At 39.1% G+C, this 26,041-nt stretch overlaps 2 protein-coding genes across 6 annotated transcripts in view; one reads left to right on the plus strand and one right to left on the minus strand.

The window, feature by feature from the left end:
- Positions 1,081-17,916, minus strand: MFAP3 (microfibrillar associated protein 3). Of its 2 annotated transcripts, XM_013965714.2 has the most exons (3): positions 17,875-17,916; positions 8,585-8,795; positions 1,081-5,457 (listed from the first exon to the last, which is right to left on the minus strand). In XM_013965714.2, exon 3 carries the CDS (start codon positions 5,312-5,314, stop codon positions 4,664-4,666), a length of 651 nt encoding a protein of 216 aa, XP_013821168.1. In that variant the 5' UTR covers positions 5,315-5,457; positions 8,585-8,795; positions 17,875-17,916; the 3' UTR covers positions 1,081-4,663. The 2 variants fall into 2 exon arrangements, with proteins under 2 accessions (XP_013821168.1, XP_013821167.1); XM_013965713.2 differs by lacking the exon at positions 17,875-17,916 and having other exon boundaries at positions 8,323-8,795.
- The window catches only part of FAM114A2 (family with sequence similarity 114 member A2), a 36,572-nt gene continuing 28,476 nt past the window's right edge, over positions 17,946-26,041 (plus strand). The window contains exons 1-5 of one of the 4 annotated variants that reach the window (XM_005683208.3): positions 17,996-18,011; positions 18,446-18,493; positions 22,586-22,827; positions 23,171-23,270; positions 23,660-23,752. In XM_005683208.3, coding sequence (XP_005683265.1) covers positions 22,600-22,827; positions 23,171-23,270; positions 23,660-23,752 — 421 coding nt within the window. In that variant the 5' untranslated portion in view covers positions 17,996-18,011; positions 18,446-18,493; positions 22,586-22,599. Of the gene's footprint in view, positions 18,033-18,078; positions 18,161-18,445; positions 18,494-22,585; positions 22,828-23,170; positions 23,271-23,659; positions 23,753-26,041 lie in introns of those variants that run through there. The other 3 variants (XM_005683207.3, XM_005683206.3, XM_013965712.2) reach the window with 3 other exon arrangements.

The following is a 26,041-nucleotide window of genomic DNA, read 5'->3' on the forward strand; positions in this document are numbered from 1 at the left end:
AAAAATAAACCTCTTACTTGGGTAGGCCACCACAACTGGGTTTCCGTGGCATGCAGCCAAATGCAACTGTAACTGAGACATCTGGAGGAATTCTCAGTTGAGTCCAAATGCAACCAGTCATCAGCTGGACATGCCTGCTAATAAAGCTGACACTATGGCTATGTGATTACCAGACCCTAACACTATATTGCATGTCATAGCTTGCACAGTGTTTGCTTACATGTTGCTGTATTTAATCCTCATGTTAATTTTGTGAGGTAGGTGTTATCAACTCCACTTTACTGAAGTCCAGAGAGGCCAAGTCCCAAGATAGGGGCTAAATGTTCATTCTAAGGAGTCTGTGGCATTTAAGAAATGAGTTGACCTCTACTAGTTCTCTTTGCCTGTCTCCTGAGATCCTGTGCTTTTCCATGCCTGCTTCACTGCCATGGGACTGCAGACATTTGCTCTACCCACTGCCACACCTCATCACAAACTCTACACACTAATCATAAGCTCTGTAAGACAGGGGTCCCCAACCACCCCAACCTGACTGGTACCCCTCTGTCGGTGGCCTGGGCTGCACAGCAGGAGTTGAGCGGTGGGGGAGCGAGTCAAGCTTCCTCTGTATTTATAGCCACTCCCCATTCATCACATTACTGCCTGAGCTCCACCTCCTGTCAGGTCAGTGGTGGCATTAGATCCGCATTGGAGTGAGAACCCTACTGTGAACTGCACATACGAGGGATTCAGGCTGTGCACGTCTTATGAGAATCATCCTGAAAGCATCCTGCCCACCCTCACCCTCATCCATCCACTTCCCCTGCTCCGCCTGTCCCTGGTGCCAAAAAGGTTGGGGACCACTGCTCTAAAACATGTGCTAAATCCTCTGATCTCTAGGCCTTTGCTCAAGCTCTGCCTTTCCTAAGAATCCTTTATTTTAGAAATGGGAAGCTGCTGTACTTGGGCCAGGTGAGGATGGTCTGGTAACTGCATTCTCATGCCAACTGTAGGCAGGACACCCATCTCAGTATGGCTCATAGCACCGAAAACATAAAGATGCTTAGTAAACATCTGTAAAATTTAAACGGGTAGACATAGTAGTATCCAAGTTGACTTCAACTTTACTCCTGCTCAAAATCATTAACATCAAATTCCACCACACATAAAAATGAACACATCTCTACAGAAGACTTCAGACAAACAAAATATACTCCACTGAACATTTAATGCGTTACATTCAAGTACAACTTTTTTTTTAAAAAAAGGACAAAATTATAAGTATTCATTAAAATGGTAACTATTTAAACATCATCTGAACCATATTAAGTAACTCATTAACTTTTATGAAATGTGTTGAGAACCTAGAGGTTATGCATAAGGCTTAGCATTTTTAACATTGCTGGCCTAGGAGAGAAAAGATTGTATTCTTTAAATGGTGATTCAGGAAATCTGATATAGTTAATACTTGTGTTACAATAGCTGGTGTGTGGAGGCAAGACTAGCACCCATGTCTGGCTGGGCCCTGGAAACAAACATGCCATGCTCCCATGCTGCTCTGGGATACAGAATACAAAATCTGACCTAGGCTGAAACAACATGCAGGGCGTGGAGAGGACTATGGTGGGGGTTCACTGAGGACAAAAGGGAAAGCTGTGAATTTTCACTTTAAAATATGTGTTAAGTGAGGTGAAGAAGCCAGGAGCCTTCTCACAACCATTCCGTGTCAGCAACTCCCAAGATGCTTATATCACAGTGGCTGGGAGGAAATAAAAATCTCCACTGGGCCAGACTCAAGAACTAAAGTGTTGGAACAGATATAACTTTGAGGATAGGTTTATCAAACACCTTATAAACAAGTGGCATACCAGTTCAAAAGATGCCTGACTGGTAAGGAATTTCAGCTGACTGGTAAGGAATCTCTAAAAATGTTTATACGCCTTGTCTTGGTAAATTTATTTTACAAAGCCACCATTTCATTTCACAAGGATGATAAGGGTCATTAAATCCCAATACAAGCCAAAATTTATAAATGAAATGACAGAACTATTTCAAATCCAATTTGCTGAGTAAAGGCATGTTCACCAATTATACAATCTAGCAAGACAGAAGGATAATTACACCACTACTATTGTCAAAAGACTGTTAGACTGTAGTTGAAGTTCAAAAGGTTAAGGATTTTACAAAAAGATAACAGGAGTATTAATTATATATGAAGAGTATTTGATTAGCTAGAGAAAATGTTAGTGAGTGTGATTTTCTTCCTGTGAACAACTATTTCAGATTTAGAAAGTAACACCAGCTCCACTTAAATTTTGACCTACTTTATCAGTGGCACCATAACCTGGAATACTCAAGAGTAATCCAATTACTTTGGCTACTAAATTGTCACCATTACACTTCTAAAGTAATTTATCCAGGATACACTAGAGTAGCCTATATTTGTTATACAGCATTGTGCAACTTACAGTTTTTTTCTGAATATTTCTTATTTTTCCCAAGCCCTGTTTCCCAGGACTTTGATCATTAAATATGGCTACCTTAAGGTTCCAAATACCTATGTCTATTATGAAAACACGGGGGGGGGGGTAAATTCATTCTCTTTAATGTGACAAGCTACATTCTAAAAATGACCCCAAACCTGCTATATTGGTACAGGTTATGAAGTGTTATCTAAAGATCTGAGGGATGTTCAGGGGACAGACTCAGACCTTAGAAAGGGATTTTAAAGAATTTTAAATTCTCAAGAGAAACATTCTGGGACAGGAAGAAATGTTCTATAATCTAGGGCATGTTCCAGAGCCCTTGTTCTCATAGCCAAATGTATGAAAACAGTTTTCCTTAAAGGAATACAGGTCTGTGAGCCAAGATAAGATTTGGCTAAATGATTGGTAGCTTCTGTTTGGCTCTGGAGGTTTCCATGGAAACAGCCTGAGAGACAGAAAAGGCAGCATTATCATCTTTATCTGAAATGCCATGTGATAAAACTGCATATTGATTCATTCATGCTATCCAGAACCAGATGTATTACTTCTGATAAGCCTTCACAAAGGGAGGCAGGACTTCTATCTGGTCACACTTCAAATTTACTGCCTTCCTCCATTTGAAACCTTAAATTAAAATGCTGATAAAACCTCCCCCAAACATTTCCCTCAGGAACCTCTAGTTCAAGTAAAGCTTCAGTAATCAGAAGCCAAGTGAAGAAACGTGAAGCACACGGAGCTCCACTGCCAAGTTCTTAAAATTATATGACGCCAAGCTCACTGTGGTTGAAGAAATGACTCTGAAGAGTATTTACAATTCCATTATATCAGATCTCAGCCAGGCAACAAATACTGTCCAAAGTGTTTATTGTACACAGTTGAATCAAGTGGCATCATTCATAATTTTTCTCCCTCTTTATGTCTAGATCATTTGTATGTGTGTGTATATATATACCTATATATCTGTATCTATATATTTAATATAGTAACACACACCACACACCATTATCTAATCTTATTTCAGGTTAGTGCTTCTCAGAAAGGCCACAAAAGCAGCCCTAGCTTAAAATTCTACATCTGATGTCCACAAAAATAAAAGCCTCAGCAACAATAAATATAAACAAGACAAACAAGGTAAGGAGGCATGCAACCTTTAGCACCGTATTTAAGACAACAGAGTAAAGAGTGTTGACAGAGGTCTAAAGAGGAATTCAGCTGCGGGTTTCCCTCTGGAATGAGATCCCAAACACAGAACTGTCTTGTAGAGTCCAGTACTTTTAAAAAGGGAAAGCCTGAGAAATTCCATTAACAGAAATGCCAAAATCCATAATTTACCAGAGACAAATGATTTGACACTGCTTCTTATTCTAAAAACAATGAAGACATTATTCTTTAGGAACAAATTTTTCACTTTGAGAGATCAGCTGAGAAATCACTGCCAGCTCAGTGAGCTAAATGATGCCTCAGTAAGTTAAAAAGACCGCTATATCCTCACAAGGACCAATTTACTCATGGAAAGTAGCTTACTCATGAGCAGTTAGGTCCCTGATATCTGTATAGCAATATATTCATGGCGATACTGGAAAGATTCAGTTGAGCATATACAATTGTATGCTCCACCAGCAAGACATCTGAAAAACACCCACACCTCTATGCACAGCATTGGTGCGGGAATCCAAATCACAGAACAAAGTCTCAGGTCAGTCCTTTCTGTAAAAAGGGACTCCAAGTCTAGGGAAGGGTTTACTTAGAAATGAGCTGAAGATTCTTATGGTTTAAAGGTGGCAGGTAAGAAGTCAGAGAGCTAGAAAGGACTTTAGATATCATCTAGTGCAAATCCCTCATCTTACTGGTGGGAAAACGGAGGCTTCAAGAGAAGTGTCAGCCGTAAACAATGAAAGAACCGTGACTTGAAGAGAAGTCATGTAATTTTGGGTGTGGTACTTTCCCCGTTACACTCATCTCTCAGGCCCCTTTAATTCTCAACGTGTATCATTTAATCAAGCTTTGGGAAAATGACTGAGAAAGATCACACAGGAAAAATGTTGAATTTTTAGAAAGATCATTTGGTAATAATTCATGTTCTGATAGGCTTAATATTAATGAGGGGGGAAATCCTACTTATTTTTTGGTGAAAATGTTATTTTCTGCATGAAACAGGTTCTTTTTCTGAAAGCTGTTTTTGTAGGTACGAGGGTAGCTCACAGCTGGCAGCTTTCATATGACCCATCTTTGTAGTTAGAGTTCGATTCGGTAGATCCTGTATCATCAGGCGGGCTGAAATGACTGCTGTCTTGAGAATCAGTATCAATACTTTTCGTCTCTGACTGAGGGTGGACAGAAACTTGAACTGCTATCTCCTGGCCTTGTTCACTCAGGGAACCATCATCTGAATCTCCTCCTGGTGAATTACTCCGGCCCATCTCTGGGTTAATGACAAAGATGCCATCCTGCGCATTCAAGGCAGGTCTCTCTTTAATTCTCTCTCCCATCTCATCAGGGTCATCCACTCGCACAGCCTCAAACATCTCCTCTACAAAGGCCCGGCAGTTTAGAATAAGGGGTGGCAGAGGGACGCTTCTTGCCAGTTCTTCGATATAACGAGCAAACTCCATGGTTTTAAATTGCGTGACTTTGGCGAGTTCCAGAGTCTTGGCCGAGGTGATGATGGGGATGCGTTTTGCAATCTCAAAGGCCTTCTGGAGTTTCTCTGCCCCTTCAGTTCGGAAGAACTCATTGATGGCTTTCTCAGTTTTACGAAGATGGCTGCTCATCATGCACAGCCGTGTCACATTCAAGATGAGAGTGATTGTAAAGGCAATCAGGCAAACAACCATGTAGTAGACACTCATGTCTCCTGAGGTGAAGATGACACGCAGGGTGACCGAGTAGGAGGCATGGATTGGAGAGGTGATATAACACGTGTAGAGCCCACGGTCAGCAAAGGCTACGTTGGTGATATTCAGGAAGTTATCAGAAACCAACCATTTTCCACCTGATAACCCAACAGAAATAAAAAATTACAGCATAAAGAATACTATTACTAAATATGCAAACTGCCTTATCAATATTCCACCTCTTCATGAGAGCACGTGACATCAACTCATCTATTAGGTTCTGCTATTTCGTTAAATGACGTAATAAAGGGCAGACTTTTATGTTCAGAGTCTGAATTTTGAACAGGCTGGAACTTAAAATAGGGAATTAAGATCTTCCTGAAACTAATGATTATCATGGCTGCCTTTTCACTGCTAGATGTAAGACACCTTTCAGGAGACAGGTGTGTCAACATAATGCTAAGTGACTAACTTTAAAAAGAAATGTTTATATATATGTGTGTAAGTGTCTATATCACAGTCTCTACCTACACATTCTCATAAACTAGAAGGCTATGTCTCAGAAATACAAAACAATGGCTATTTATAGGGTAATGAGTAATCTACTTCCTTTTTAACTCTCAATAATTTACTGTTTACTTATTTCCTCAAGAAAAGACAAAATTATTTTTTAAAAACCCTACCAATTTAATGTATTTGTTCAATTACTAACTGGCTAATCTGACATGCCTTACACATGTTAATTTGTCTTGTTAGAAAAGGTTGGTTGATAATAACATCTTGATTTTCTGGCCAGAGTAAATAAAGCACAGGCCAAAAGCAATGTCTCACTAGTGAGGGTAAATGAACAGCTTGGCAGACAATAAAAGTTGCCCTAACATGCCTAGGCTTCTATTTTAAATTGAAAACATGCTGCCTTTCTTCCATACATGAAGGTATCTTCATTGAGGAATGTGTATACAAATGTATATGAGTATGAAAACCAAAGCACAAGGACCAACATCCTTCAGTAACTTGGCTCTGCCTGCACAGTTCTCACCTCTCTGATAAGTTCTCAGTGTACTCTGTGCTTTAACTATGCAAGCCATTCGAAGACAGGATAGATGGGCTAACATGGGGTGGAGGGTATGGGGCCCCATGCCTATAGGTGGTGGCCCAGAGGAGGCTGGGGGACTGCTTGTTAAGCACTGCTTCAATGCCTAATCTTCCAGCTCCCTTTCATCCCTGAGAGTCTACAGGTCAGGATTCAGGGGCATTTCAATTAGTAAGTACTGTGGACCGTGCCCATTCTTATCTACATCAAAATTTATCTAAATTCTGTAGTTATATTTTCACTAATGTAAAAAGAGGAGGAAAACATGTAGCTATGAATATAGTCATTATTTTTCAAGCTTCTGTCTATAAACCTGGAGCTATAAAAAAGATATCTTGTGAATCCACAGTACGATGAACTATATACATAGACTCCATTCATCAACCACTGTAACCACAATCTAAACTCTCTAGCTCACTTGCTGATAATAGCTCAAGATTTATGAACCTTATACTAGACTGACATACTCTTTAAACTCCTCTCACTTGAGATTCATAAAATTTAATACAATTGTCCAGAGCTGCTGCTGAAAGCATCAGTGATAGATGTTAGTGGTTTTCCAAGTAAAGGCAAAACAGAAAAAAAAAACTGCCATTCCACTTGGCTGGTCTCCTAAAATCTGTTTATATGACCAGTCTATAATAATCACACTGACTGAGTAACTCACATCTTAGATGTGTTTGTCAGGACCCTAGGGCCAAAAGATGCGTCTAGTTCAGTGGATCCAAATAGGGAACCTCAAATTATGTTCAAAATACATGTTCAGGGCACCACTCTAGACATTCTGGTTTATCAGATCTATATTCTTAAGAAGCTTTGTTCTTTCTAACATTCTAACTCTTAATTCCTTGGTGGCCAGTTACTCAGTCTGTAGAAGGTTAAAATGTTTAGCACATACTTTAGAAGGAAGCACCATCTGTCTCCTTGTCTGTCTTCCAGTCTAATATAAATAGCCAAATATCCCTATATTCCAAGAGATTAGACTATCTTTCCAACAGAAAATATAAGCAGGCCTTTTCCAAAGTGTAGCTTGTGAGGATACCATTATTTAATCTTTACCCCATTGATATTTCATGGTGATTTCTTTCTAAGGTGTTTTAACACAGGTAGTCTTAAAAAAAAACCTAACAGAACACTAGTTAAAGGAAACAATATTTTGATTAAGATGTGTTCACAGGTTCTTAAATAGCAAAATCAAGTAAAAACCTGTCAAAAGGTAGACCTTCACCTTAGTATGATGTTTGTGTGATTTTTTAAGACTGAGAGACAAAAATATGTAAGAGAAACTTTCCTATTTTCATGCAAATTAAGGTACAGAATTAAAAAGAGAAATGAGCTGGAAGGGCTTATAAAGTTCCTCCTCAATGCACTTCTGATTCTCAGAGGGACTTAAAACTTTTATGTACAGATCTTTATAACCATTTTCAAAAACATCCGGGGTTTCCTCCAGCATTTTTAGTAATTCATTTCTGAGTAAAAACAAAAAAAAATTATTTATGACAAGTTCACTTAACCAAAATCCTTCTTGCTCTACTCATACAGGGCCAGCACACTATACTACTCACATTACAGTCTAGGTAAATGGTACCCCTGGAACTGTGAGTACAGAGTCCACACAGCTGTGTGCAGCAACCCTGATGGAGCCAACCTTGAATGAAGAAGGAAACCAGTTCGCCAATAGGGGAGAAAACAGCTCACCATCATTATGTGAACACTTCTTAAATTTGTAACTATACTTTCTTTTTTTTCTTCTTCTGGTTCAGTAATTACCATTATTTCACTTTTCCTGATAGGTATAATACTCCAGGCCTTTCAAACGTTTTAACTATTTATTGTAGTACCTCATCTTGGAGATTTCTTGTTGAATATGCCATAAAACCAAGTAACAGGAAATGACTTATCTTGACTAATTATACTTTGGGATAATTACCTCTGTCTCTGTCATCCAGCTGCTGTCCTTTTGAGTTGTACCAAGAGACCTGTTCATAGCGGTCGACTGTGAGAAGACACTTGATTGAAACACTAGTTCCCTCTCTGGCTATAATGACATCATCACCTGATTGGGAATCCGCTGAGAGTTCAAAACTTGGAAGAAATGATGCACTGGAAGAACTGTGATTTGTTCCCAGTGGGATCATTTGGTTGAAGTCTACATCTTCCAAAGCAAAAGCAGCTGGCACAATAACACTCACCACTAAAGTCGATAAACAACGAAGTGGCTTCATGGGAAAATGGGAGAAAATCTTGTTTATATTTGGAGAACTCAATAGCTTCTATATTATAACAAGAGCACAGTGGGTCACTGATTGCTTGGTACTGGCATTTTCCAAATAAAAAAAAAAAAAGGTAGATCCAGGTATATTCTGGAGTCTTCAAGATCAAAAGATACGAATGGAGGTCAACCTGAAAGAGAGCCAGATATAAAATTTAACCAACAAAGACTCATAATGGAGTGAAACTCTATGTTTGAGAAATAAATAGATGTGAAACTGATTAGGATAACTGACATCAATATTATGAAGTGAAAACACCACCTAAAAATTTCAAGAGTCAGTAGAAAGAACACTGAACTCGGAAATGGCAGATATAGATTCTGGTATTAGCTTTGCTAATAACTAGCTGTAAACCCTTGGCAAATCGCTACGCTTCTTTTCTCATATGTCAAATGGGGACTGGATGAGACAATCTCTAAAGGCTCTTCTAGCTCTGAAATGTGAGTCTATTTCACTCTGACAAATTCCATGCAAGAGGGAGCCAATGAAGGCTAAAATATGTAACTTAATGATCTTATTTCAACCTGCACCATTACCATCTGCTATTATATCAATAATGTAAGTCAACTGCTACATAATAATTATAACCATGGAGTTAAAAATTTGACTAATTCAAGTATACAGACATTAGATATAAATAATGCAAGGCTACCTGAAGTAGTTTTGTTGTAATATTAGAAAACTGCACCAATATGCATAAATAAATAGTTACTGGCTTTTGAGGCTATAGAACTTTCCTCTTGGGTAAGAACATTAAACAAAAGAATTTTCCTTTAATAATTTCTTCAATATCAAGAGATAAAATACAGTATGTTTAATAAGCTTGTAAGAATACCAAATTTCTAACTCAAAGTCTATAAACTAGCTATGGGGGGAATTGACACCTTAAATGTCTAGTTAGCAGAAATACAAACTACAGAGAAATACTGTTAGACACATTTAAAAGAAGAGTAAAATATCACAAATAAGAATCCATGTGATTATGATCAACTTCCTGGTCATCTGATTCCTCTTTTAAAATCACTGACTCTTGAAGAAAAATTTCATTTCAATTTCTATAGAATATGGGATGAAACACCTAGCTTTATTTCTTAAAGGGCCAAACTAAAGAGTTTTGGAAATAACACTTACTTCCCTGTATACTCATACAAAAGCTGCTTGATCATGTAACACAAAAAGCAACAGATCATTGTATTTGCCATTAAACTGCTCAGAGTCTAAATTTGACAGTTAAGTTGTAAATATCATTTAAATTTCATTAGTCCTTGAAAGGATGGTTAGATGACGACAATAATTTTCTCTATCTTGCAAATTTAAGGACGGACCATTTGAAGTAAAACAAAGAACTTCAGAGTTTGCTATACATAATAGATGAACACTGTATGTTTTCATTTCTCCCCAAATCCCATTAAAATGACACAAAGCTCTTGGGCACTGAAGGGGATTACAGAAGTGATCTGATCTAACCTCTTCACCTTGACTTGCTCTTCATATTATACAGTAAGCAGGAGAATTCTGGCCTCTATTGGGAGGGAGTTGAGAGTGGAAACAATGGAAAAAAACGCTTACAAAATGACTGAAGTAAGCCAGGCACTGTGCTCAGGCTATATATGAGTTCTCAACTTCTTTTCTACTACAACTGGCAGATATGATTTTTGTCCTTTATTCTAGACCACTGGTTCTCAATGGTGACAGGAAATGACTGTGCTGAAAAGTACTCCAAGTTTCACCCAGGACTTCCATAAGGAGATTCTGTGGCTTCATCCAAGTTGGCATTTCCCAAATTTCATTCATTTCTTCTACTGTCATGATTTATTTAAAAACTATATCTTTTATTATTTTTTATGCTTTTCTTAAAATTATATTTTATGCTTTTTTTAAACTCATTGTCTTTCACACATGTATGTTAAAAGGAAAGTCTGTATAAAAGTCTGGATAAAAGTAACTGTACACTAGGCACAATGGAAACAAAGCCATGTTATTAACTTGCAGAGATACTGCCCTCTGGTGAAGGCTCTGAGCTGCAGGCCTGCTCTTTCTGTAGAGAAAACAAAACAAACCTCCCACAACTCGTTTATTCTAATAGCACCTCATTTCTTATCCTGCCATTCCTTTTCTCTCCACTGCTTCCTACCACTGAGTTTACAACCCACTGTCTTAGACTAGGGGTATACATTTTCATCTATTCAACAGTGTCTACTGAGTACCGACTATGTGCCAACCTACTGTACCATAGACACTGTCTCTGCCTCCATGGTACTCAGTCAGGTGGAGGACATGGTCATTAAATATATTAAAAATACACTAAATGCTACCCAAAGGAAAGTACAGGATGCTACAGAGAGCTAATCATGTCGCAGAAAGCTTCCCTGAGAAAGTAAGGTGTGTGACAGGACCTGGGGGATAAATGGGAATGGAGAATGTTGGGGACAGCCATTGAGGTAACGGGACACGGAGCACAGAAAAAGCAGATCAGTCATTGGTTACGGAGGTATTCAAGAAAAAGAGCTACAAGCAGTCATAATGAGAGATGGTGGCCAGAGAGTCATGGGTCTCATTCCTGATCCTGAAGAGGAGCAGTTTGGCCCAACAGCAAAGCTGAAGATTAGACTCTGGGAACTGGAGTGGGAGGCTGAAGTGAGTGAAGGAGACTCACCATAACTAATAATTGTTCAAGGTGAAGCAGTCAAAGGCTCAAAAGTGAGGTAGCTCACCTGTGGGGGTGCTACTGTCACCCCAGGATCAAGGAAGAAGACACCAGGAATGGAAGAAATGGACTCACTCTTCCTGCTCTGAGATGTAGGAATTTCAGGGGAATGAACAGCCTCCACGTGAGAGGGCTGTGGGGCAAGTGTCCTGGCAGTGTTCCTGCAGTGTGGAATTCCTTCTTCACGCAGCTTCCCCGAGCCTCCTTGCAAGGCCTGCTTCTTCTTTCCATATAGATCAGGAGTTCACCTGGATGCAAGACGGCTATTCCCTGATCCCTGAGGCCCTCACCAGTACTCTACTCACCTGGCTCTGTCCTGCCAGGCAGTATACTCCATCTCACCTATGAGCCTCTTAAGCACAAGGACTGTATTTTTTAACGCTATGTGTCATAACTAGCACATACTCTATAAATACTTAATGATGAAGAATAGTTTAAATTTGATCAAGTATGTGATGGATCTTTGTAAGGTGACAAATGTTATACAACAGGGATCACAATTATTCAGACTTACGTGCATTTACTAGTACTTGTTATTATTCTCGGAGACAAAAAGAGCTACTGCTAGTAACCTCAAAAGATCTTAAAGGCATAATGCCTAAATGCATTCCTTGAACCGACCACTAACCCTCAATGTCTTCACTTACCATCGTGTCCTAGGAAACAATGGAGGGAATAAAAGATAACCAACTCCAGTTTCCAAACCAGGTTGAACATCTCAATCTCCTAGAGAATTTGTTAAAAATAAACATTACTGGGTCCCACCCCAGACCAGTGAATAAAAATCTCTGGGTTTGGACCTTGGAATTCACGGTTTTTAATTAGCTCTCTGGGTGATTCTAAGGCAGAGTGCTCATGGACTAGCAATCACTAAATATACTTCCTCATTTCCTCTGTAACAGCCCTACCTGATGGTGCTCGACTGTCTGAACACTTTCAGCACAAAATAACTATCACTCAGATTCCACTCTGGATTAAGTTCACCCTAGAAACTCATACTTGCAGGCTCTGATAGGCAGAGTGGCAGAGAAGTTCAGTGAACAGACTCCCTAACCAGGTTTCCTAGGCTTGAAGCCTGGCTCTGACTCTAATCAGCCTTGTGACTTTTGTTAATGACTTAATCTCTCTATGCCTCAGTTCCCTCATCTTTAAATGAGGGAGAAAAATAGCATCTACTTTCACAAGACTATTGCAAGGTCTGAAAAAGACAGTATGTAAAAAACAGAGTCTGGTAACAGTAATCACTGATAACTCTAGTTATTATTCTTGTTGACATCGCTTCGAGTGCTAAAATCGACACTTTACAGCAAAACCATTATTTAAGATATATAAAACACTTTTACTTGGAATACCATGAAACCATTTAAAAATTTTGGAGGGGGAAGGGGTAACATCATAAGGTAATTTCAGTCTTTAATTTTAAATTTCACGCTCCTCTCTTTCTCAGTGCAAATATTTCACAAAAATATGGATCAAACAGGCATTGTAAATGGACCTTGGAGACCAACACAACGTTACATTGTTTTCACTGTGTCCTGAGTTTGTGCCAGAGAGCCTTTGTTGTTCCTTTTTTGGAGCTCTGTCTTCTTGGATCCCGGAGGAAGTCAACTCACTGACTGACTAAGAAGAATGTTCCTTTGGAATGTGGACTGAGACACTGTGGGTTAGGGACATTTGAGGAAGAGAAGGATTACAAGTAGCTGAGGCAACCACGTTAAAGGACAACAGGGATGGAGAAGGGAAAAAGAGCAGCCAGGAGATGGGGGCTAGGAAGGTGGGTGGTGGTGGTGGAAATAGTTACAGAGGGGAAGAGAAAGAGAGGCTCACACATGCTGCTCTGGCTCTTGACAGAGCTCTACTTTCTGACTCCAGTAAGACTTTTTTTTTTTTTAAAGAGATAAACATCTTTATCTAATTTCATTCAAAATTAAAACCACAAAAATGAAAACTGAATGTGCAAACAATGAAAGAAATGGAGAATTGGTCAGGTGGGAGAAAGAAGATTAAGTTCAGCAAAACCTGGAAGACAGGAAAAGAAAGGGCTAACTATATATAAGACAGGGAGAAGTACTGAACAGAAGTGTAATTGTGCTCTGAGCACAAAAGAGAAAGGGAGACCTCATAAATTTTAGGAATGCAATTCAGTTTTAAGTTTGGGACTTTGTATATCATGCCTGCTATTCTCAATGGGGCAGCTGACATATGGAGGGTAAGAAGAGTTCAAAAAGGAAAATCAAAGTGCCACTTCCTGTAAACAGTTAAAAAGAGCTATGCTATGCTGTGGATGAAGTTACTTAGTAGAATGTTTTATTACCTGTCTTCTGCATGAATAGGAATAACAGAAGAGTGTGATATTTAAATTTAATCTAACTCCTTTTTCATCTTTCAGGTACAGTAAAATGTTAGCTTCTCTAGGATCATGAATAATCAGAAATACAGATGATTTTACCCTACAGAACCATTCTGGATATTGGCTGTATCATTAAAAAGGAAAAAGAAAAGTGCTTAAGTTATCATCCCTAACAGACTGCCTTGTTGCTGTGCCTGCCAACTTCTGAGAGAAGAAATATTTCCATTCTGTTCCAATTCTCAACAGAAGTGAATAAGGAAGCAACATGGCTGATTTCCATTCTCATGGCTCAATATTAAGTTGGCTGAGGAAATGGCTGTTTGCAGAAATAGTTCTGGGATAATTTAAAGGAAGGAAAAACACTGACGCCCAGATGGTACTGGTTTTTGCTCCAAGAATACTGGGATAGTAATGGTTCATTCTCCATAATTAAATGTATTTACAACTCATCCACTCTTCTCTGCGTGCACTGTTACACTTGAAAAATGGAGAAGTTCCCTTACACAAGGCATACAAATGGTCAAAGTGACATTCTGAATTGGCAAAGGGGAGAAAAAGGAAATGAAGAGCAGACTGTTAGCACTCCTCTATCCTTTCAGAGAACAAACAAAAAGCTGTTCTGTTTACACGCAAGCCTTACTATAGCGATCTGTAAAATACAAAGGTTAGTAATACACAAAGAGAAATCACAATTTTGAGGGCCATTTTCCAAAAAGTTTCTAACTTAACATAGCCCTTATGCTCCCAATAGAATCTTGGAGCCACTGCATACCTCATCATTGTCGCTTAGGCACTCAAACGTCAGCATATTTTCTGGCACACTGAGGAATACGCTCTGCTGTATTTGCTGAAGCTGTGCTTCAAACCCAGGGCTATTTGTTTTGCCCTTGACTATGATCATTTTTGCCATAAGCATTTGCTGAAGCTACACAAAGACACTGATATAATAAACTTAGATTTATGATTTCCTTGCTCATTTTTTTCCCTCTGTGGTCTGACCCTACCCCCCAGTATCTCAAACTCCAGGATAACTAAAAAAGAGCTCTTTACTCTCACCCTCAGATCTACCTGTTTAGCATATACATAACTTGAATGATAGGCACACAATACAAATCTTCCAGTTTTGCAAGATCAAAGTTACAGTATCATCATGGCTGTGTGGTCAGGAGTGCGGATTAGGATTAAGAGTGCTTGATCCTATCCTTGTGCGAAGCTATGGGATCAAGAGGCCTTAGTGTACACATCTATTGAATAAGGTTATTAACAGTAACCACCTCATAAGGTAGTTGTGAACATTAGATGAACTAATGTACATTTTAAATTCATGCCATTGTTATTCACCTTCTCCTTCTTCTTCCTTCCAGATGTTTTTCAATGAAGTCCTACTGTCCCTGCCCTAGGTCACCTGGGTCCTTTTAGCTTACCTGGGTACCACACTATCCTCTTAATTCTTAAATGGGTCTCCTTAATTCCCACCATATCCCTCTCATGTCCCAAATATTGCTCCCCTCAGAACTGGTCCTAAACACAAATCCAGAAGAGTCAAGGCAATTTTAAAATCCTCTATCCATGAAATAAGCTTCAAATTTTATGGTATCCATAATTCTTCAGGAATAGATTCCGGTGGTAGAAGAGAAGCACGCAGATGGAGCCCAGATGTGCCTCCATGTAGACTAATTCCTTGCTAAAGGAATGAATGGATTTAGAAGTCAAATTTGGTCTTTAGTTACACCTGTCACTAATCAGTTATGATCTCTAGTGGTCTTAGTTTTCTTACAAACTGATTATCATTCCTATTTTCCTTTAAATCCTATAATTTCCCCAGCTTCCCTGTCATGGCTCAAAGCTTTAACTATACTTATTTCACTCTCTAGTCTCTTCAAATAACTTTCCACTTAAAATTTTTGGTCCTAATTTTCCCTTTTGTTTGAAACTTCCTGCCCTTTTCATCTTCCTGTGGAAATTGGACCTTCTCTACAACATCCAATGTGTTTTTGACCTTATTCAAGAAGCCTTCCTACCTAAGCTCTCACTCTTCCTTCTGGATTTCAGATGGATTCTTTTGCTGTCAGTCCCCTAGCACATTCACAGCACTCAGTTGTAAGACTTCTCAGTTTCCTTCTTTTATCAGTTATCTGTATGTCCAAAAGACTGAAAGCTTACCAATAACAGAGCCTAAAATCCCCTTGGTAGGGCACTGGAATCAAAATTCTGAATTCAGACACCCATTAATGTGGCAGTCAGAAAGGGACCTGCTATAAACGTCTTATTGACTGTTTAGTCTCAATCTCTGAAACTGTTAATGGAGAGAGATGAAATATGGAAACATAGTTTTTCTCTCTTTTTTTTGGTGGGCAGAACACTCTAGAGTGAATTTGATCTACAACTCATTTTCTCAAAATGCAATTCTTAGATCACTTAAATCAAATTAATCTGGGGTGCTTATTAAAGATGCAGATTTTTTGGTCCCACTCAAACTTAGCCCATGTATCTTTTAATTTGTCATAACCGTATTGTTATTCAGCAATTTGCAAAATGTGTTGCAGGGGTCCCTGAGGGTCCCTAAGACTTGGTCAAAATGATTTTCATAACAATACTAGAACATTATTTGCCCTTTCACTCTCAATCTCACACAATAGGTGCCGTTTTCCAGAGGCTACATAATGAATGATATCACCAGAGAATGAATGCAAAGGAGGTATGAGAATCTAGCTGTCTTCCATTAAGTCAGATATTAAAGAAACTTGTACAAATGCAAAACAATGCCATTTCTCTCAAAAAATTTTTTTGCTGGCAAACTATTCTTCATAGACATGCTTTTTATGTTAACATGTAATGAATTTATTTCAAATTAATAACTTTTTGGAAAATTGTTTTTGACATCTAAAATGGCATAATGATAGACATAAGCCACACAAACAAAACCTCTTTGATATTCTCAAAAAGTTTTAAAAGTCTCAAGAGATTCTAAGATAAAAAAAATTGGAACATTTTCCACTACAATTATCAACAGTATTTCAAAGATAAGATTAAGACACAGTTAATCGGTTTACCAAATTTCTATTCTTAAACTCCAAATTCTATGCACTTTCCAGTACAATAGAAGATCAGAAGAAAACACCTATTTTATACTTACAGTGTTTTTAGTTTGGGAGGAATACACAGTTTTAACATGCTCCCAGGTGATACTGATGCCCCTAAATTTAGAGGATCACCATTAAAGCAAATAAACTTTCTGAAGGGTTTTAGGAAGTGACAGTTATTATGTATAGATATTAAAATGATAACTCTGAAAACATGAAATTGAGTTAGAAGTCTCGGGTTCTTAAAAGGCCAGGTGCCTTCACCTCTCTGGGACTTAGTTTTTCACATCTGTACAGCTGTACAATGAAGGTGTCTCTAACTTTTTTCTGGCTATCAGTTTGGGTTTCACACATTCTCATTGCCCAAGAGCAACTCAAGAGGTACATCTTTCTGATGAGGGGTCAGGGGTAATCTAAAGTCATAAATCACAGCATGTTACTCTTCAGCACAGAAGCCTTCAAATGCCTTTCCATTGCTTTTCAAATAAAAGTAAAAATTCTTAACTTGGCTCACAAACCCTACAAAATTTGGCCAGTTTGTTTCTGGTCTCACCTTCCTCTTTTCGGTCCACTCACAGTGGCCCGTTGCCTTTTCCTTAAACCGGCTCAGTTTGTTCCCATGATACGGCCCTTGCAGTTGCTATTCCTTCTGCTCCTAACACTCTTCAGCAGCTCTTCATAAGATTTACCCTTCGCTTCGTTCCATCACTTTGTTCTGCTTAATTTTCTTTAGAGCACGCACTACCATCTTACATAACCGTGTTTGCTTGTAAACTTGTTTATGGTCGGTTTCCTCCACTAGGCTGTCAACTACTTGAGCACAAAGCCACAGTCCCTCGTAAACCACAGTGTCCCAAAAGCCCAGAGAAGTGTCTGGCAGGTAGGTGGAGCTCAGTAAATACAGGATGGCCGAATGCCTGCAGCAGCCCAGGCTAGGCTTGCAAAACGGCCACGGATACTCCAGCTTCTTTTACCTCGTACCCTAACCCACCGGTTCAAACCCACGTCTCGGCAGCCCCACTAACCCCTCCACAACCCCTACAACGACCCCCAACTAGCCATCACTCACCAGACGCCTGCCGAGCTCCTTCCGGCCGGAGCTGCTGCTTGACCCGGAAGTTCTCTCGGTTAAGCGAGGCCGTCTCCACCCTGAAAGACGACTTCCGGGGCAGTAGGAGCAGCTTGTCGGAGAAGGCAGTGGCGGCGGTGAGGGAGGAGGCGGCTTGGGTGAGGGGCTTTCCCGGAGGAGGCGGGCCGGGTGTGGGGTCCCGGGGTCGTCGCGGAGCGGGAGGAAGCAGCTTGGGGCTGGCCGGCTGGCCCCTCGCGGTGGACGCTGAGGCTGCGGAAGTCCTTTGGTTATTGAAACGCTAAGTCCGTGTGAGGAATTCTCATCGGTGTCAGCGTCGGAGAACTTAGGAGCCCAGGTTTACGCCAGAACTCCCGTTGGGCACCTGTTCTTGTAATTGGGGAGAAGGGAGAGCAGATTTTGTCCGTCTCAAGACAAGTGGTTATTTTAGTAGATAGTAATGTTCCAGGCAACCACTTCGTACTAACAGCTGCTGTTAGTACGTGAGTGATTATGTGTCAGCCTCTGTTCCGAACCCTTCACGTCCACCGGGTCGTTTTGTCTTTTTTTACAGATGTGGAAGCAGAGACGCAGATAGGTGACTAATCTCACAGTCACTCAGGTATAGAGTTGGAAGAGTGTCAGCCTAACTCCACAGCCCATTATATTACTGTATACTATATATAACATCTAATGTGTTGTTAAGTACATATCACTGTGTGTTGTAGCTTGGCAAGAGCACACGGATAGCAAAAAGATGGTAAAAGAAAAAGTAAACATGTGTATTCAGCTACAGGAAACATTGGTGGAACTTTGTGCAAGAACTGTGTAGCTCTGGGAGTTCTCTGGTAGTCCGGTGATTAAGACTGCACCCTCACTGCCTCGGACTGGGGACCAGGGCAGCTAAGATCCTACAAACCACGCTGTGTGGCCTAAATAAATAATTTAATTAAAACAACAAAAATACCAACTCTGTAGCCTTTCCTGTTAGGCCCCTGTAAGTAGGCAGAAATTGTCTTAAATTAAGTCCCAGTCCCCAAAACTTGTCATACAGTTCAGTTCAGTTCAGTCCCTCAGTCGTGTCTGACTCTTTGCGACCCCATGGACTGCAGCACGCCAGGCCTCCCTGTCCATCACCAACTCCCGGAGTTTACTGAAACTCATGTCCATTGAGTTGGTGATGCTATCCAACCATCTCATCCTCTGTCATCCCCTTCTCCTCCCGCCTTCAGTTTTTCCCAGAATCAGGGTCTTTTCAAATGAGTCAGCTGTTTGCATCAGGTGGCCAAAGTATTGGAGTTTCAGCTTCAACATCAGTCCTTCCAATGAATATTCAGGACTGATTTCATTTATATTTTAGAAGTGTATAATGTATCATATAATGTATGGTATATCATATACTCTATGGTCTAGGATCTGTGATGTTATATAAATCTATCTTTCTAGCTTTATGCCTCCCCATCATTCTCCTTCTCATAATAACTACTTCTGCTATCTGTTTGCATTCCACACTTTCATATCTCAGACCTTTGAGCTTTCCTTTGTGTTGTTTCCACACCCTTGAATTCTCTCATTGGTGTCTTGATCTGTCAAAATCCTAAGTGCCCTTGTGCTGGCTTGGCAGCCCATATACTAAAATTGGAACCACCCAAAGAAGATTATCAGGGGCCCTGCCCAAGAATGACTCCCAAATTTGTGAAGCCTTCTGTATTTTTTGGATAGTAGTTTATAGTCCGTAGGAATTTGAATAGAATTTGCATTCTACTGTTATGTGAAAATTGTATAAATCTTAATTATGTTGGTTTGGTTCACAATGCTTTTCAGGTAGTAGACCTTCTGTTTCTCTCTATATTCATTCTATTAATGGGTATTCATTTCTCTAATTCATTCTATCAGTGGATATTCATCCTATTAATATCCTTCTATTTCTCTGTGTATTCATTCTATAAATATCCATTTCTCTGTATATTCATTCTATTAATTTTTGAGAGTTTTATATTGAAACTCCAACTGAAAATCTTAGTTTATTAAAAAAATAATTGTAACATATAGTGGATCCATATGTAACCTTGTTCAGTTTTTCCAAGTCTCCTATAAATGTGTTATCATGCTTTTGTAATTAAAAAAAAAATTTAAAAAAGACCAAAATCCTAAGTGCCCTTTAAGGCAGATGCCTTTAAGGCAAGTTCAGATGCCTACAAAGGCTACTCAGGTAACATAAATGAGTCAAGTGGAGTTGGGTGGAGATTAGGGGGATCTAGAGAGCACTACCCTGTCTAAAAAATCCCAGCAAATATTTGGCATGAGCTGCTGCTGCTGCTAAGTCACTTCAGTTGTGTCCGACTCTGTGCGACCCCATAGACAGCAGCCCACTAGGCTCCTCTGTTCCTGGGATTCTCCAGGCAAGAATACTGGTGTGGGTTGCCATTTCCTTCTCCAATGCATGAAAGTGAAAAGTGAAAGTAAAGTTGCTCAGTCGTGCCCGACTGTTAGCGACCCCATGGACTGCAGCCTACCAGGCTCCTCTGTCCATGGGATTTTCCAGGCAAGAGTGCTGGAGTGGGTTGCCATTGCCTTCTCCATGGCATGAACTAGTTATTACCAAGTTGAATGTGGGCCCAATTGTTCGGTTTTACAAAGGAAGTTGGAGATTTCTATTGGAATATGAAGTCTGATTTTTAAATGTTAACCAATTAGTATAAAAAAGCGTTAAACACTTTGCAGGCCAAACAAAAACCTCTGTAGGCTTGATTTGGAACTCAGAATTCCAGTTTGTGATCACTGTTGTGTGCTTTTTAAAGGTATTTAAAGTTGAATGTTATTTCCTGATTCTCACATACTTTTCCTTGCTGCCTGTCCTTTAAAAATTTTCTGTGTACCTCAATTATAGTGCTATTTACAGGCTGCCTTAGTTGTTATTATGTCTCTCATTTTTAGTATGTTAGAAATGTTTTGATAGCATTGATGGATTGGATCTAATTATGTGATTAGATTGTGTGTGTGGGGGTTAGTCTCCTCTGACTCTTTGCAACCTCATGAACTGCCCCTGTGTCCATGGAATTCTCCAGCAAGAATACTGGAGTGGGTTGCCATTCCCTTCTCCAGGGGATCTTCCCAGCCCTGGGATTGAACCTGGGTCTCCTGGATTGCAGGTGGACTCTTTACCAGCTGAGCCACCAGGAAAGCCTGTGGTCAGTATATATAGGTACAGGATATGTGCTTATATATACTTAAGGTCTGGGTGTGTGTGTGTATGTGTGAAATGCATTTTTTTCTTCCCCTGGTGATACTTTGTTATCTCAGAAACCAGCATCTCCTGTTTGTAAATACATCAGTAATATCTTTGCTTTAATCGCTAAAGATCTGTACTTCTGGAAGAAATTGAGTTGGTTAACTTTGCTATTCAAAAACTGGCGTGATGTAAATCTTATCCTGATAGCTGAGATTTCATAATCTTCTCTCTGAAAAATTGAGGTAGGGATGATTAATAACTAATAAGGTTTTTTAAAAAATGTCAGTTAAAGGAAAAGTTAATAAATTGGACTTCATTGAAACTAAAAAGTTTTGCTCTGTGAAAAACTATGAAGAGGTTGAAAAGATAAGCTACAAACTGGAATAAAATATTTACAAACCACATATCTGACAAAGGACTTGAATTGAGCTCTTAAAATTTAACAGTAAAAAAAAAAAGTCCAATTAGAAAGCAAACAAAAGATAAAAATAGCTGTTTCACTGAAGAGGATATACAGATGGCAAGCACATGAAAAGATGTTCAGTATCATTAGCCATTAGAGAAATGCAACATAAAGCTTAAACCCATATTAGCGCACCTATATCAGAATGGTTCAAATAAAAAATAACACTGCCATATGCTGATGAGAATAAAAAGAAACTTGATTCCTCGTATATTGCTGGTAGAAATGTAAAATAGTTCAGCTACTTTGGAAAAGAGTATGGCAGCTTCTTACAAAATTAAGCATGTACTGATCATTTATTCCAGGGAAATGAAAGCTTATATTCCCATAAAAACCTGTATATAAATGTTTATAGGCATTTTAGTTGTAATAGGCCTAAACTGGAAACAGCCCGGGCATCTTTCAACAGGTGAATGGTGAAACAACTGAGAGGCATCCATACCAAGGAACACTACTCAGCAATAAAAAGGGAGAAACTACTAATGCAACAACTTGCATGGATCTTGAGGGACTTTTGCTGAGTAAACAAAACTCAATCTCAAAAGGTTACATGCTGTATGACTGCATTTATATAACATCTTGAAATGACAAAAGTATAGAGATGGAGAGTATCAGTGATTGCTGTGGGTTAGGAGGTGGGTGGGAGTGGCTAAAGATAGCTAAAACACAAGGGATCGTTATAATTGAATTATTCTGTATCCTGACTGTGATAATGATTACATGAATCTGTGCATGTGATAAAATTTCATAGAAGTAATTATGCTCGCACGAATGAGTATAAAACTGGTGAAATTTTGAGTTAGATCAGGGGATGGTATATATCGGTATCCTGGTTATGAAATGCTATTGTGTTTGCTATTGCAAACTGTTACCTTGGGGAAAATTGGATGAAGAGTATATTAGAGCTCTATTATTTCTTACACCTGCATGTGACTTAGTGATAATCTCAAAATGTTTTTAACAAGTAACAAGTAAAAGCCTATAATTAATTTTTTGGGGTGGGGCTTTTATTTTACCAGGCAATGATCTAATCATGTCGAATAAAGATGATCTTGAGACTGCAGTGATAACTGAAGCAACTCCCATCCGTGAAGATGAGAACTGTGAGCCAGTCAAGAATTTTGAGTCAGTTGACCAAAGTGCCAAGTCAGAGAGTAAATCAGAACCTGTAGCTGCTACTCGGAAAAGACCAGAGTCCAAACCTTCCAGTGACCTTGAGACAGAAGTTCTCCCTGTTCAGACATCACAGGCTGCAGGCAAAGTAGAGTATCTATTAAAACACTGAGATTAAAAAATGTTGGGGCTAAAAGGAATATGGAATCAATATCAAATTGGGATTATACGTATTTATTTCCTTTTATAACCATAAAACACTAAATTTTCTCAGTTCTATAAATGCTTATGAGTAGTTGCCTTTGCTATTTGATGCTTACATGCAGGTAACATACATCTGTCAGTCAATACATTTCTTGAGCCACATAGTATGTGTTTGTTCAGCCATACTTTTGGCCGATAATTAGCTACCTTGTGTATGCACTCTGACTTTTCCTCTAATTTTTCCATTTTTCTTTGCCTTTGGTTTTTCTCGCTACTGGGAAAAATAGGAGACTGTTTCCAAAGATGTACCTCAGTCCGGATGGGGCTATTGGGGCAGTTGGGGCAAGTCCTTGCTTTCCTCAGCCTCAGCTACAGTAGCCACAGTAGGTAAGGTCATCAGTCATTTTGTTAATTCTTGTGCATATTTTGCTACAGATCTGTGTTAAAAATGAGTTTATTATTCTTCCATGATTATACAGAGGCTTTATAGTTTGAGGATGCATTAGAATGATGGGCTGATTTATATTGCCACTAAAATTTGTAATTTTCATTAGAAGGTTGACATTTAGGAATTATAAAACTATTATTTAGTGATAATCAATTTTGGAGGGGAGGGGATAAGGATAAACTCCCCAAGATCAGTTATATAAGGTCAAAGTAAAGTCTTGTAATGAATTTTAAAATCTGTGGGTTTAAATTTTGGTTTGTTTCTTAAGTTTTGGTGGCTAATTGCAAATAATATTCAAATATGAAAATGTTATCATTTTTCTCATCAGGACAAGGTATTTCAAATGTCATTGAGAAGGCAGAGACTTCCCTTGGAATCCCTAGTCCTAGTGAAATTTCAACAGAAGTCCAGTATGCAACAGGTCAGTGTATGGAAATGTTACAGCCTAAAATTATAGATTGAAATGGAATAGTTCAGCTCATTTCTTCAGTAGATGTTTATGGAGTGTGATGTTCAGGGCATCATGGGACTGATGAGAAAGAAAACTTGAGATCTTTGACTGACAGAGATGTATGTCCTTTAACCACTTAGGTGTATATTTTTCATTATTTGTGCAACATTTTATATTGCAGAGGACTGTTATAAACATTAAATAAAACCATAAATATAGAATGTAAAAATTGCCTAGCTTTTTGCTGGGTACAGTTGAGTAAGAGTCTAATAAAAGTTAGCTGAATGTGAATCTGTTGTGGCTTGAAAAAATATTTTAATGTGTTAGTTTTGGTGTTGTTGCACTGTCACTAAAGTTTGGTTCATTTTTTTAAGCCTTTTTTTCCTGTCCTTCAGTTGGCATAGTTTTTGTTGTGGCTTTGCTAATCTTTTGCTGTGTTTAATGCTATTAAGTCCACTCAATGACTTCTAAAAGGACCTGGGTTCCATCCCTGGGTTGGGAAGCTCCCATGGAGAAGGAAATGGCTACCCACTCCAGTATTCTGGCCTGAAGAATTTCATGGACAGAGGAGTCTAGCAGGTTACAGTCCATGGGGTCGCAAAGAATCGGACACGACTGAATGATGTTCAGTTTCGCTTTCATTATATATTCAACTCTAGAAATCCCATTTGTTTCTTTTTTCTTTGAATTTTCCATTTCTCACCTTCTGATGTATTTATTTTAGTGTCCCTGTCTGCTAATACTGTCATCTCTGACATTTGAGTCTATTTTTGTTGACTAGTATTTTTTCTTGGTTATGGATCACATTTTTCATTTCTTTGATGCTGGAAATTAAAAATGTTACATAGTTGAGTGGATTTTGTTGTCTTTGAAAGGGAGTGAGTTTTGTTTGGAGGGCAGTGAAGATATTTGTAGCTTGTGTATGTGCTTAAGTCACTCAGTAATGTCCGACTCTTTACAACCCCATGGACTGTAGTCTGCCAGGCTTCTCTGTCCATGGGGATTCTCCAGGCAAGAATACTGGAGTGGGTTGCCATGTCTTCTTCCAGGGGATCTTCCCAACCCAGGGATTGAACCCAGGTCTCCCACATTGCAGGTGGATTATTTACCGCCTGAGCCACCAGAGAAGCCCAAGAATACTGGAGTGGGTAGCCTCGTCCCTTCTTCAGGGAATCTTCCCGACCCAGAATCAAACCAGGGTTTTCTGCATTGCAGGTGGATTCATTACCAGCTGAGCTACCAGGGAAGCCCATTTGTAGATTAGGTTGATCTTTTTAAGACTTCATTTTAAGCTGCTTTAGGGTGAATTAGGGTAGCCTTTATAAGTGCTAGTTTAGCTTAGCTACTAAGCCTCTAACACTTCTGAGGTTTCTATCTAATTTCTAGGTGTTAAACTAGGTCTGTCTACTTGATTGTTTGGAAGTCAAATATCTTTCAACCTAGCATGAGCTTTGGGCATTGTTTAGTTTACAGCTTCATGGTCATTCTTTGCCCAGTATCATGGAGTCTTCCAATATAACAATAGCTTAGTATTCAGCCCAAGACTCAAGGGCATGCCTGTGTAGATAGCTGGAAATCTTTACCTCTGTAGCTCCCTCCTCTCCAGTACAGTAAAGTCTGAAGATATTGTGAGTTCAGTTTCAGACCACTTCAATAAAGTGAATATTGCAATAAAGCGAGTCTCACAATTTTTTTTTTAGTTTTCAAGCATATGTAAAATTTTATACTGTGTTATAACGTATTAAATGTGCAGTAGCGTTATATCTTAAAAAAAGTGTACATAATTAAAAAATACTTCATTAATACAAAATCCTAACCATTTTCTGACAATGGAGGGTTACACAAACCTTCAGTTTGTTAGAAAAAAAAAGCATTATCTGAAGAGTGCAGTAAAGTGCAATAAAATGAGGTATACTTGTACTCTGACCTGAAAATTCCAGGCGCTTCAGCTTTCCTGCCTGTTTCTTCCACTTAGTAAGACTACCATGCTCTGCTTGGGTTTCCCTTCCTTGTGCTGTGGTCTGAAAAGCAAACCAATCAGAATTCTCTTCATTTTTTTCTTGTCTCTCCTGAACCATAGTCCAGTATAGTCTGTTGTCTAGTATCTGGAGATAATTGTTCTTTATATTTTGTCCGCTTTTCTAGATGCTGTGGTAGAAGGGCAAGTCTGACATCAGATAATCCATCAGAGTTGGAAGCAAAAGTCCTCCCTACAGTAGATTATTTGTTGATCTCCTATAAGAGATTTTAGTGTTAATA

This window comes from Capra hircus, chromosome 7 (genome assembly GCF_001704415.2).
Source record: "Capra hircus breed San Clemente chromosome 7, ASM170441v1, whole genome shotgun sequence".
Lineage (NCBI taxonomy): Eukaryota > Metazoa > Chordata > Mammalia > Artiodactyla > Bovidae > Capra > Capra hircus.

Bases quoted from the DNA above. Each gene is read 5' to 3' on its own strand.
- MFAP3 (XM_013965713.2), bottom strand. From the start codon at position 8,617: ATGAAGCCACTTCGTTGTTTATCGACTTTAGTGGTGAGTGTTATTGTG. The intron at 5,458-8,322 runs GTAATTATCCCA...TTGGGTTATCAG, and splicing joins GCTGGATGACAGAGACAGAG to GTGGAAAATGGTTGGTTTCT.